This window comes from Culex pipiens, chromosome 3, assembly GCF_016801865.2.
Source record: "Culex pipiens pallens isolate TS chromosome 3, TS_CPP_V2, whole genome shotgun sequence".
Taxonomy (NCBI): domain Eukaryota; kingdom Metazoa; phylum Arthropoda; class Insecta; order Diptera; family Culicidae; genus Culex; species Culex pipiens.
In genome coordinates, this window is record NC_068939.1 from 30531456 (window position 1) to 30543689 (window position 12234).

Genomic DNA, 12234 nt, shown 5'->3' on the forward strand with positions numbered 1-12234 from the left:
AGTTTTAGTGATAAAAAGTTAAATAAAAAAATCACCAATTTTTTTTTACAGTGTATCATTTTTTTTCAGTGTAGTCTGTATCCATACCTACAACTTTGCCGAAGACACCAAATCGATCAAAAAATTCCTTCAAAAGATACAGATTTTTGAATTTTCATACATCATTTTTGTATGGACAGCTGCCAAATTTGTATGGAAAATTATATGGACAAACTAATGATGCGAAATGGCTTCTTTGGGCATACCGAAGGCACCAAAAAAGTTTCAGTCGGATTAAAAAATACAAAAATTAAAATTGAAGAAAAAAGACCGATTTCGTAGAGAATTGCTCTACTGCGTTGATTTTGATTAATGGAATGAACAATGTTCTAATTTTGGTCAAAGCTAATGGAATGATATTGTAGCCCTATCGGACGTCAAAAGAAATCTGGAGGAAAATATTTTTTTATGTTTATAACACGATATCGCTATTTGAAAATCGACGTTTCTTTGTTGGATGGACCGGTTAGAGATAGTCTCAAAATTTGGTCATGATAATTTCCCATCGTTAACCGAGGGAACAATATTTATTCAACCTTAAGAGAGAGAGAGAGTTTTGAAATATATTCCCATATCAAAAAACACAGAAGCCAAAAACTCAAATTTGAACCACTCTACCTTCCTCTACCTTTCCTCTACCACGCTACCGGTAGCAATCCCTGAATCTACGTTACAGAAGTCAAAAGCAATGTGGTTTCGTCGCCATTTCATTTGTGGGTGGTTTACCAACCAGAGTCTGAGTAGTTGGATCAGCCGTTTTTGGCACCGTTTGATGCCCATGAAAGCTTTTAACACCTAGATTCTACGTAAATGTTTTGTGTTGATGATAAGATTTTTTTTCAATAAAACGATGAAACCATGGTTAAATTTTCCATGTTTAATTTAACTTAGCTTCTGACAATGCTTTTAAGTTTAAACATTGAAATGTACCATTAGACCATTTAAAACAGAATTTACCAAAAAATACATTTAGTTGTGTGAAAGTTATTTTTAAAATAATCGGCATCATGAACTAAACTTTTATGAAAAGACAAATGGGACATTCATGCGATATTTGCTGATTTTAATTGTCTTCAATGACGTTTGTACTTCGGCAAAATCAAATTGAAATCATTGTGTGACGTTGTTTTCAAGCTATCAACAGTATCGAGTACACCGGATGCACTGATATGTCTAGTTGCAATACGCCTTGTTAATTAAGACTCGCACACTCCATTCTGCGGAAGCAGTAATTACGACAGTATCATTACGCAGTTCAAATAGATCTGCTATCAGAGGACCATGCCAATAGTACACCCATACGTAACAGATTCCCAACTGTAGGTGGCTTCTCGACGCCCCTCTGCAAAAGTTTACACTAAGTACTTGCTGCTCAATTATAAAGGTGCACAAATTTGTACACTTTGCTAGCAAGAGCTTTCAAAGATCGTCAACACACTCTGCTAAGGTAAACCCACGTAATCCTTTGAGAAACCGTCCAGAGTTATCCGTCAAAAGGTTAAACCAAGTACAAGGCGTCTCCATGAAACGAATGACACTTTGAGAAGTTTAAAATAATGACTTCCATCAACATTTTCTTAACTATAGTTAGCTAACTTTATAAACCTTTCAAAAATTTATGAAAAGTTCTTCTTGAGGTACTTTGAACACTTCTCTACCACGGTCAGTATGTTTCTAAACCATTCCTTATGTATTTTAATTGTACTCTTCATTTTGCGAAAAAATCGCAAACCTATCAAAGTCACCCCGGCTATCAAAGTCACCCCGTTTTACGGTATTTTAAATCTGAAAGTCGTTGCGTTCGCTTCACCATCAATGAAGGTGTGAATTAACAAATATTGAAGCGTAGTTCTTTTATCGAGTTCAACTTTCGTTACACATCACAGCTGATGCGTTTGGCTGCCAATCTTAGCGCTGGAGTATTTGATTACAACCGCACAAAGCGGTGACACTCAATGGGCTATCACGCGTGAAGCGTCACTCACGTTGTACTGAAGCGTTGCGATACTGTTAAAAGCTAGATGAAAGGCGACTCAATAAGGAGATGATTGCAAATTTGCATCGTCATTATCTACACGGTGATAACCTCTCGATCTGATGACAAATTTGTGGACATTATCGGCAAGAAGAAGTAAACGAAACTGAAAGTTTTTTTTCGGATAACTTAAAAGACTTCTGAATGAATTTTTGAATATTTTATTATTTTTTAACACTTTTCCACACTTTTATAGTTTTTTTTGGTTGATAGCATACGATTAAATAAGTTAAATGCAGTTTAAATAGTTCGAAAATCTCTTCATCTTCACTCGATCAGCTCCGGTTCGGTGTTTTCCGTTACAATCGGCTCCTCAGCTTCCTTCCGTCCTCCGCAACGTCTTCCATGGCCACCGTGCTCTCCACGACGTCCTTTCGATCCTCCGTGCTTGTGGTGTCCAAACTTTCCTCCATGGTGATGGTCATGACCTCCCTTCCGGTGTCCGCCCTCCTTACGGCACTTGCGTTTCTTGTTCTCCTCCTCCTCATCACTGCTCGAGCTGCTCGATTCCGACGAAGATGACGATGAGGACGAGCTTGAGCTGCTCGATCTACGACCATGTTTGCGCCACTTCTTGGCCCAGCGCTTCATTTCACGTCCGCGCGGTTTGAAGGGACATCCGTGACGATCCATGCCCCGTTCGAAACCACGGAAAAACTCCGGCGGGCCGGGTGGTCCGCGACGTCCCATTGGTCCGTGGTGATGATGACCATGAGGGCCGTGCGCTGGAGGTCCAAAGTGATGCGGTCCGTGACCGCGGGGTCCAAAGTGGTGCTCGTAACCCATCGGGAACCCTGGTCCGAATCCGTGATGTCCATGATGGTAACGATGCCCGTGCTTCCTGCGTCCGCGACGGCGGTCTTCGAGATTCATTTCGCCAAGATCTTCAGCAATTACCTCATCTTGAATTGCAGATTCCCGGTTAGCAGCCAAATCAACGGCATCCTTCAAGGTCAGCTTCTCGTTCTCCTCGCACAAGCGATCTTGAATAGGTCCAGGAATCAATCCAACAATAAATTTGTCCAACAGCAATGGTTCCAAATGCTCGCCAAACTTGCAGTCCACCGACAACTTCTTCAATCGTGCATACCACGACTTGACATCCTCGCGGCGACCTTGTTCCGCTCGATAGAACTTGGCTCGCTCTCGGAAAATCGCAATCTCCGGAACGAACTGCTTTCCAAGCAGCGCGCAAAGCTCCTCGTACGTCTTGTCCTTCGGCGAATCCGGATGACACAAGTCCCGCAGAACCCGGTAGGTGTCCGCTCCAATTACGCTGATCAACACCGAAACCTTGTTGCTGTCCAGCACTCCATTCGCCTTGAAGAACTCCTCCAGAATCTCCCGGTAGACGGTCCAGTCGTCGGTCTCTCCACAAAACTCCGGAATTATGCCAACTTGGGCCGAGGTCGTCGCCATGCTCTTCTTGTTACTTGAAGCCATGTTTGCGTTCTGATGCAGCGTTGTCGCATTCGCGGCCCTTTTATACGGACGCGCTGGACATGTTTTTTTGCAAATCAGCGACGATCAAAACAAACCGGCCGGCATATGAGTCATGCAGCCCCATTTCTGCTCCACCAACCACAACCACTTCACGCAGCAGCAGGCTGGTGGTTGTGTGTTTTGGGGTGGTATTTCACCACATCCAAGCAGGCTTGCGTCAGTGTGTGGCGTGAACGATCGTGTTCGAACATGTTTCGGTGGGATGGTATGGTGAGTTGTCCACTTGAGTGTGGTGTCACGTTGCAGCGTAATGTAGCACGGTCGGCAACGTGACTTCAGGGGGGGATTTGTTTTGATACGAGTTGATGGGCGGAAGGTAAACAACTTTGTTATCACCGGTACGCTTGCAACCGTTGGGGGTGTGTCAATGTTGATTTTTTTAAATCGTTCAGTATTTTGATTATTTATTACATTTATAGGAAACATATAAATCCAGTTATTCCGGAGAAGTTCAGAAAATTTCCCTTTTATTAAAATCAATCCGTGAACCCCTCGTTATTGATAAGACTTCTTGGTATAATTATGCGAACAGTAAATTGGTTCCGCTTTGACAGTTCTAAATTGAGGCCGCTTTGCGGACAACTATTCTGCACCCAGATAAGACCCAAACATGTACAAACTTGTTCATTCGTGATCAAAACATGCTTACATCTCGCAATTCTAATTGATGAGTCATATAACAACCTATTTCACAATCTGTTGCAATTTGCTCAAATGTGATTAGGCTTAAAACTGTAATCTTTGACTGTCTTGATTTATTGCTTTTTTAAAGGACGTTGTATTTAACTTTTTTATTTTCAGGAAAAACAAATGCTTATTTTAATGTAACATAGTTAGTTGGAACCTTCCTACGGTATTGGGGTCCTTTTCGGCCTTTTTGAAAATTAAATTTGCCATAACTTTTGCTATATACATGCTAGAGCCTTGAAATTTTCTGACATTAAATTTATAGTATAAATACACATTTCACAAAACAAATAAACCTTGGACGACCCCTAGGGGAGCGTCCATAACAAAAGTTACTTTAAAGGTATTGGGGTCCTTTTCGACCCCAAACTTTAAAAAATCACCAAAAATCCAGTTTTTGACCGTTTCCGGTTCTTTTGGTCACAAATGAAAGCTTAGAACGTCCCCTTTCCGAAACCGACCTGGAAAACCGGATTTGGTCACTGTGGCCACCGGGAATCGACTACAACCGAAAAAAGGCCTTTTTGAGACCCCAACTTTGACGACCTGTATCTCCGGCAAATTTTAATCAATCAGGATGCTCCAGGTTGCATTCGACAGGTATTTACCTGTACTTTGACCACAAATATTAATATCAGAGCCAGGTGACCTACCGGTTCCGGAAATCCGGAATATCCGAAAAGTTCATATTTTCCTGTTTTTCACGAGTCATCCTGACCAATCTGATACCAATACTGTCATGATAGTTGAAATTGATCCATAAAACTTACTAAAAACACAATACACGATTGCCAGAACCACTCTGGAGTGTTAGTGGCCACTTCCGGGTAACCTGGAACCGGTTCCCGGGTACCCGATGAACGGCCAATTTGAATTTTTTGTTGAAAACCCATCATGTTGCATATCAAACTTCATGAAATTGAAAGATATGTCCATCTTTGATAATGCCGTTAATCTCTGAGTCATCCTGGCCAATCTGGAACCGGTTACCGGTGGAGCCTTGGGGACACTTCCGGAATATGAGATAAACCCTATCATCCGACATATCAAACTTCATGAAATTGAAAGATATGTCTATTTACGGTCATGCCGTTGTTCGCTGACCCATTGTGGCCAATCTGGAACCGGTTACCGGTGGCCCTTTGGGGACACTCCCGGAATATGAGAGAAACCCTATCATCCGACATATCAAACTTCATGAAATTGAAAGATATGTCAATCTACGGTCATGCCAATGTTCGCTGACCCATCTTGGCCAATCTGGAACCGGTTACCGGTAGCCCCTTCGGGACACTCCCGGAATATGAGAAAAATCCTATCATCCGACATATCAAACTTCATGAAATTGAAATTTATGTCAATCTAAAGTCATGCCAATGTTCGCTGACCCATCCTGGTCAATCTGGAACCAGTTACCGATGGCCCCTTGGGGACACTTCCGGAATATGAGAGAAACCCTATCATCCGCCATATCAAACTTCATGAAATTGAAAGATATGTTTATTTACGGTCATGCCATTGTTGGTTAAAATTTGCCGGAGATACAGGTCGTCAAAGTTGGGGTCTCAAAAAGGCCTTTTTTCGGTTGTAGTCGATTCCCGGTGGCCACAGTGACCAAATCCGGTTTTCCAGGTCAGTTTCGGAAAGGGGATGTTCTAAGCTTTCATTTGTGACCAAAAGAACCGGAATCGGTCAAAAACTGGATTTTTGGCGATTTTTTAAAGTTTGGGGTCGAAAAGGACCCCAATACCTTATGTGTGATTTTTTTTTAATACCAAGGGAAGGTTAATGTGTATACAATCCTAACAGGATATCGTCGAAACCATGGCTTGTAATTTCAATTTTACTATTCATTTTCACAATTCTTCAATTAGGCGAATATTTTCCAAAAAATAATCGTTCCAATATTTTTTATGCGCTTGCTGCGTGGAATTTTGGGCAATTCTTTTTTTTATTAGCAAAAAAAAAGTTGGAACGATGTTTTTGATCGCAAAAGTTACCGATTTGATCAAATCAAATTCTGCAAAGACATCCTTACAAATCACTGGATAATAGAATCGTCCCGATTGGTTGAGTTACGCTCAAGAACCAGCAAGTTGAAATTACCGATCCAACTTTTTTTTTAGAGTCTGAAAATTTTAAGCTAAGTCCTTACCTTGTAGGACAATTGTTATAATGGCTTGGCACAGATCTCCATATTTATTAAGAACATGGATATGGAAAATGCAGTATACAGCAATACAGTTGGTTTGCAATCATTAGTTTCAAAATTTCAAGTCTTCGAATAATAAAATCCGAAAAAAAAACTTTTTTCTGTACATTGGCCGGAATTTTCGGACCGGTTTTGAAGAGGGGGGGGGGGGGGGTTGAAAAAAAATAACTTTTAAAAATATCTTCAACGGTTGAGTTACTCTTGAAATGTTTATTTTTTTAACTACATCAGTACAGTTGGTTTGCGGTTTGTCTTTTTTTTTAAGCGTGGTTGCCTCTCACCCAGTCGGAGTTCGATCCCAGAAGGATCCCGGTGGCATTTTTCGAGACGAGATTTGTCTGATCACGCCTTTTGTCGGACGGGGACGTAAATGTTGGCCCCGGTCTAACCTAGAGGTTAGGTCGTTAGCTCAGTCCAGGAGTAGGAGTCGTCTCCCTGGGTCCTGTCTCGGTGTAGTCGCTGGTAGACATTTGGACTCACAAATCCAAAGGTCGTCAGTTCGAATCCTGGGGTGAATGGAAGCTTAGGTGTAAAAAGAGGTTCCCGAGCAGACGGAAATAACTTGGGAATAACATTTATTGGTAATTGAAAATACTAGGCCAATTACATTTTATGTTATTTATAACAAGATTTGTTATTCGTCGTTACGTTTTTTTTTTTTTGTTATTGGATTGTTATTGTAATAACAGACTAATAACACTTTTAATTACTCTTCAAACAAATCTTCCCGGGCAGACGGTAATAACAAAATTCATGCCATTTCAATAATGCAAACTATTAAAATAACAAAGTGTTATGGAATCTTCTTGAAAAATCAATTTTTCAATAATGGTTTAATAACAGTTTATGTTATCATAACAAAATTTGTTATTTGTCTGATATTGATTGAAAGCCAAAACAACTTTCGAATAACATTTTTTGTTATGGAAGAATACCTCCAACTGTTATTGGGATGATCGGATTAGTTGTTAAAATAACAAAAAATAATAACAAAGATTTGTTCGAAGAATAACTTAAAATGATATTAGTCTGTTATTACAGTAACAATCCAATAACAAAAAAATCATAACGACGAATAACAAATCTTGTTATAAATAACATAAAATGTTATTGGCCTAGTATTTTCAAATAACAAACAATGTTTTCCCAAGTTATTTCCGTCTGCTCGGGTTTGTTAATATTTTTTGTTATTTTAACAACTAATCCGATCATCCCAATAACAGTTTAAGATATTCTTGCATAACAAAAAATGTTATTCCAATGTTGTTTTGGCTTTCAACCAATATGAGACCAATAACAAATTTTGTAATGATAACAGAAACTGTCCTTATCCTCTTAGTCAAAAATGGATTTTTCAAAAAGATTCCATAAAACCTTCTGTTATTTTAATAATATTTGTTATTAAAATGGCATGAATTTTGTTAGGGTACGTTATCCATTAGTGGACCCCTTTCCTATAGTGGACCCTCTGAAGGGTTTTCGATGAAAAATTCAATAAAATCACAATTTCAAGCGTGTTTTTGTCTACAAATCATTTATTTGGCATGTTCAGCATCATTTAAAACAATGTTGACTGACATTGAATTGTCCTTTTCACCAAAATAAGTGTTTTGAGTTCGACATCTGAAATCAGCCATGGCCACTAGCATTTTCACAACAAAACTGCATTTATATTTTATGATTGAATTAACCATCCAATCATTTTTTGACTGATTATTTAACATCAGCAAGTCGAAATAATGTAAGTTTAAGGATCTTTACTAAAATAAAGCTAAGAACTGCCATTTTCGAGCAAAAATTAGGGGGGTCCAATATAGGACAACGAAATCCTAACTTTTCCAAAAGTGGACCCCTGTTAATTTAACCTTCAAAAATGAAGAAAACTGTGTATTCAAGCAAAAGTTTCTCTAAAACATACAATAAATGCTTGTTGTTATCAACCTAAACGCATATTTTTTCAATTATGAGTATAAATATAGCTGTTTTCATGTTAAAAGTACCAAAAATGCTGAAGCCGTAAGAATTTATAATTAATCAAAACTATAGTTAATTGTACTTAACTGAAGCATCATAATTGCAGTTTGAAATGATATTTTATAATAATAAATCAATAACAAAACATTTTTTTAAATAAACATCCGTGGTTTTATCAGCAACTGTAAACAAATCTATTATTTAGTTTCGGTCAACCATTTATGTAATCAATATGGAAAAAATTGCATCAAGATTACTTTTTTTTAAATTATTTTTATGTTTACAGTGGTTTTTGAAACTTTTTCTCTGATCTTTTTAGGAAATAAATGTGTTTAAATGTCTGTTAGGTTTTTTTTGTTGTTTACCAAAAAACATATTTGTTTATGATGAAAAGTGAGCATAATCCATCTTTTATTCATTATATCTATCATTAGACCTACACCATGCATTGCCTATAGTGGACCCGGGTCCACAATCGGATTATGAACCCTGGTCCACTATAGGAAAAGGGGGTCCATAACAGGCAAAAAAAACTTTTTTTTCAAATGGCTATTTTTCTGATAAAACACAAATAAACTGACGAAACAAACAGTCAAAACTGTTCGAAAGACTTCAGTTTTCATTGTTTTGTACAAAGAGTTATGAAAAAGTGCTTAAAATATTGAAAATTTGTGAAAAATGTGTTTCAGTTTACTAGGGGGTCCACTAATGGTTAAAATACTCTATTACCGTCTGCCCGGGTTTGCAATTGCCGCAACAATCAAGCATTCGGACACCTAGTTTCGAGTAGGAATCTCCCAATCGAGAACGCCAAGGCAATGCAGTAGAACGAACAATTGATTTTTATTTAATTTTTAGCAGCTTTGTTTTTTTGCCTCTCATATTTTAAATATTTTTTAATGAGAGAGGAGGACAGAAAAAAACTTTAATTGTTATGACCTTAAGTTAGTTACAATTAAAAACAAGAAAAACCTTCTTTATTCTAATAGATAATGCAACAAATTTCGAAAAAGAGAGTTTGAACACCCAAGGGTGTAAAATAGGCTGATTTATTAGCCATTCAACTTTTTTTCTTTGTCTTAATGCAACCTCCATCATGAAAAATTCCTAACTAATTTTTCACACGATTTTCCAACCCATTACACCACCCAAAAACAAACATGCACCGCCAGAAGAAGACGACCACTTACGCAGGCATACCAAATTTGCATAACTCTTTTGCAGCTCCTGTATCCACCTCCACACCCACAGACACACACTTCCACACATGTGTTTGTGTTTGCTAACCACGCGAGAAACGATCCGTTTTCCACCGCCACCCTTATTTTCACGGGAAAACTCTTCTACAGCTTCCAGTCAACCGTAAAATTCCCACCTCAAAACTTGTCAGCATCGCTTTACATTTTTCGTCGGCACCTTTGCTTTTTTTAAGAAACCACAGTTTAGTAACTTCTTTGTTGACATTTTGTTTCACCTTCCAGAAAGGTGCACCGTTGAAAACAACTGTTTTTGTTGAAGTTTCATCCTAATTTGGAAAAAGCATCAATTTTGAGTATTTTTTTAACTTAATTTTTTTTCAAATTGCATTTTTCCCACTTAAATTAACCTAAAACACAGCTTGTTTCCATTAACATCAAAAAGCATGTAACGGTTTTTTTTTGTTTGCCCTTCAACCGCTCAAGAACCTGTCACTGCATCCGTTCTTCATTCTTAACGCTCTGTGTTCCTTTGTTCAACGACACCCCCACATGTGTTCACAAATCGTTCAGCGGAAAGCGGCGAAAACCAACCGAGTTCTTCTTTTTCCGCCCCGGCAAACACGTCTCAACACGTTGTAGAAGTAATCTCGAGGATATTTCGTAATGGCGCGGAGGCAGCACCCACCGCCCACCGTCATTTCGCAACACAGGAATTTTTCGTTTTCGTTTGTGGAAGGGCCTTTTTTGATTTTTTTTGTTCTCTTCTCAAAAGTCACAGTCTCATGATGAAGTGAGCAAGCCTCTTTTGAGTTCAAGTAGCACAGTTCGTTTTCGTGGAAACCGTTTTGTCCAATTGTGTACTAAGGGTAAGGGAGAACAAAATGGCGAAATCGATGACGAAGCAATAGATGGGATTTTCTTTTTGTTTCACTTCAATTGGCATTGAAAAGACAGTCCTTGCAGGTTTTGTGTAATAAGATTTTTTGTATTTTTTCAATATTATCTTATCTATTGAACTTGGTGCCTTAAATCACTAGCAAATAAATTAATGACTAAAAATAGATAAACGCACGCACACACTCACTAACCCCCATCGCACTCTTATTCAATTGATCTAGTAGCTCACACAAACACTCAGCACCCACACACACAATTATCACATCCACGCACAGCCTACTGCTGCCCATTCAACGCGCACTCCTTATTCACGGCCAGGTCCAACGCCTGCTCCAACGTGAGCGATTCGTTCTCTTCGCACAACCGGTCCAGAATCTGGCCCGTTCGCAGTCCCGTCACGAACTTGTCCACCAGAATCGACTCCAGATTCTCGCCGAACTTGCAGTCTACCGATAGCTTCTTCAAACGACCGTACCACTGAGTTACGTTTTCGTAACCTTCCTGGCGGGCGTTGTAGAAGTTGGTTCGTTCCCGGAACACCGCGACCTGTGGGCTGTACTGCTTCCGCAGCAGCGTGCACAGCTCGTCGAACGTTTTGTTCTTGGGCAGCACCGGGTGGCACAGATCGCGTAACGTCTTGTACGAGTCACCCCCGATCACGCTGATCAACAGCGCCACCTGCTTCTGCGCGGCAATGTCGTTCACCTCGAAGAACTGTTCCAGCCGTTCCTGGTACACGTTCCAGTCGTCAACGGAACCGTTAAACTCCGGAATCGAACCGATCATGTTGGCCATCTTGCGCTTCCGTTTCTTTTTTCGAGAATCTCAACCAACAAAGTGAACAATCTGAACCGAACTGAATGGTGTCACCGGCCATCGGAACGCTTTTATGTGGCGCCGGCTCGCCGCGGTATTGGTGGTCAACGCTACACGCGATACGGCTACAGAATGGTACACGAGCTGGCGTGTACGTACACGGTCGTTCGATACTAGTGCACAAAAAGGGGGATTCCCACCGGAGTTCATTTTTATTCATATGTACGAAGCTATGTGCTGTGATCTAAGGCGGCTATACAAAATTAGTGAGTCATGCCACAGCAAGATTTCGGAGCATGTTTAATGCAATGCTGACGTCAGAGTTCTTAGCAAGCGGGGTGCATTTCACCATGTTGAATATGTGTTTTGCACAAACGCAGTTTTCGATCAACCAGAGCTTTTGCACCAAGATTGTTGTTACAGACATATTAGTATCTTCAAAACTACGGGAACTTTCGATATTTTTTTTATTTAACCCCTAATTTACAACAAAGTTTGACTATTTTTACAATCATAATGTTGCAGAATTGGTTTGAAGTTTGACAATTTTGGAATAAGAAGACAACAACTTCCTTGGATGTTGTGCATCCTTAACATCAAATTCGAGTTCCAATTCAGGCAAATTTTATTGCCTGTTACAATACCAAGTGCATTTCCTGAATTGTTGATCACCGCCTTTTCGATCGAAATATTGTAAATTTCACTTTGAAGCTGTTTAAAATTAATATTTAATGTTCAGCGCTTATGAAAAGGAAGTTTCGTGCTTGAAATTAAAAAAAAACAAAAGATTGGAAAATTTCATGAATAATTCATTTTTTGACATTGAAAAAAAAATCGAGATGACCCATGGGAGATTCATATGAAGAATGTCG

General features: G+C 39.3%; 2 protein-coding genes across 3 annotated transcripts in view; one reads left to right on the forward strand and one right to left on the reverse strand.

Moving 5' to 3' along the window:
* The window catches only part of LOC120428812 (opsin, ultraviolet-sensitive), a 306492-nt gene that overhangs the window by 263188 nt on the left and 31070 nt on the right, over window positions 1-12234 (forward strand). The window lies entirely within an intron of this gene.
* On the reverse strand, window positions 10607-11417 carry LOC128093535 (uncharacterized). The gene has a single exon (XM_052710765.1). It carries the CDS (start codon window positions 11339-11341, stop codon window positions 10823-10825), a length of 519 nt encoding a protein of 172 aa, XP_052566725.1. The 5' UTR covers window positions 11342-11417; the 3' UTR covers window positions 10607-10822.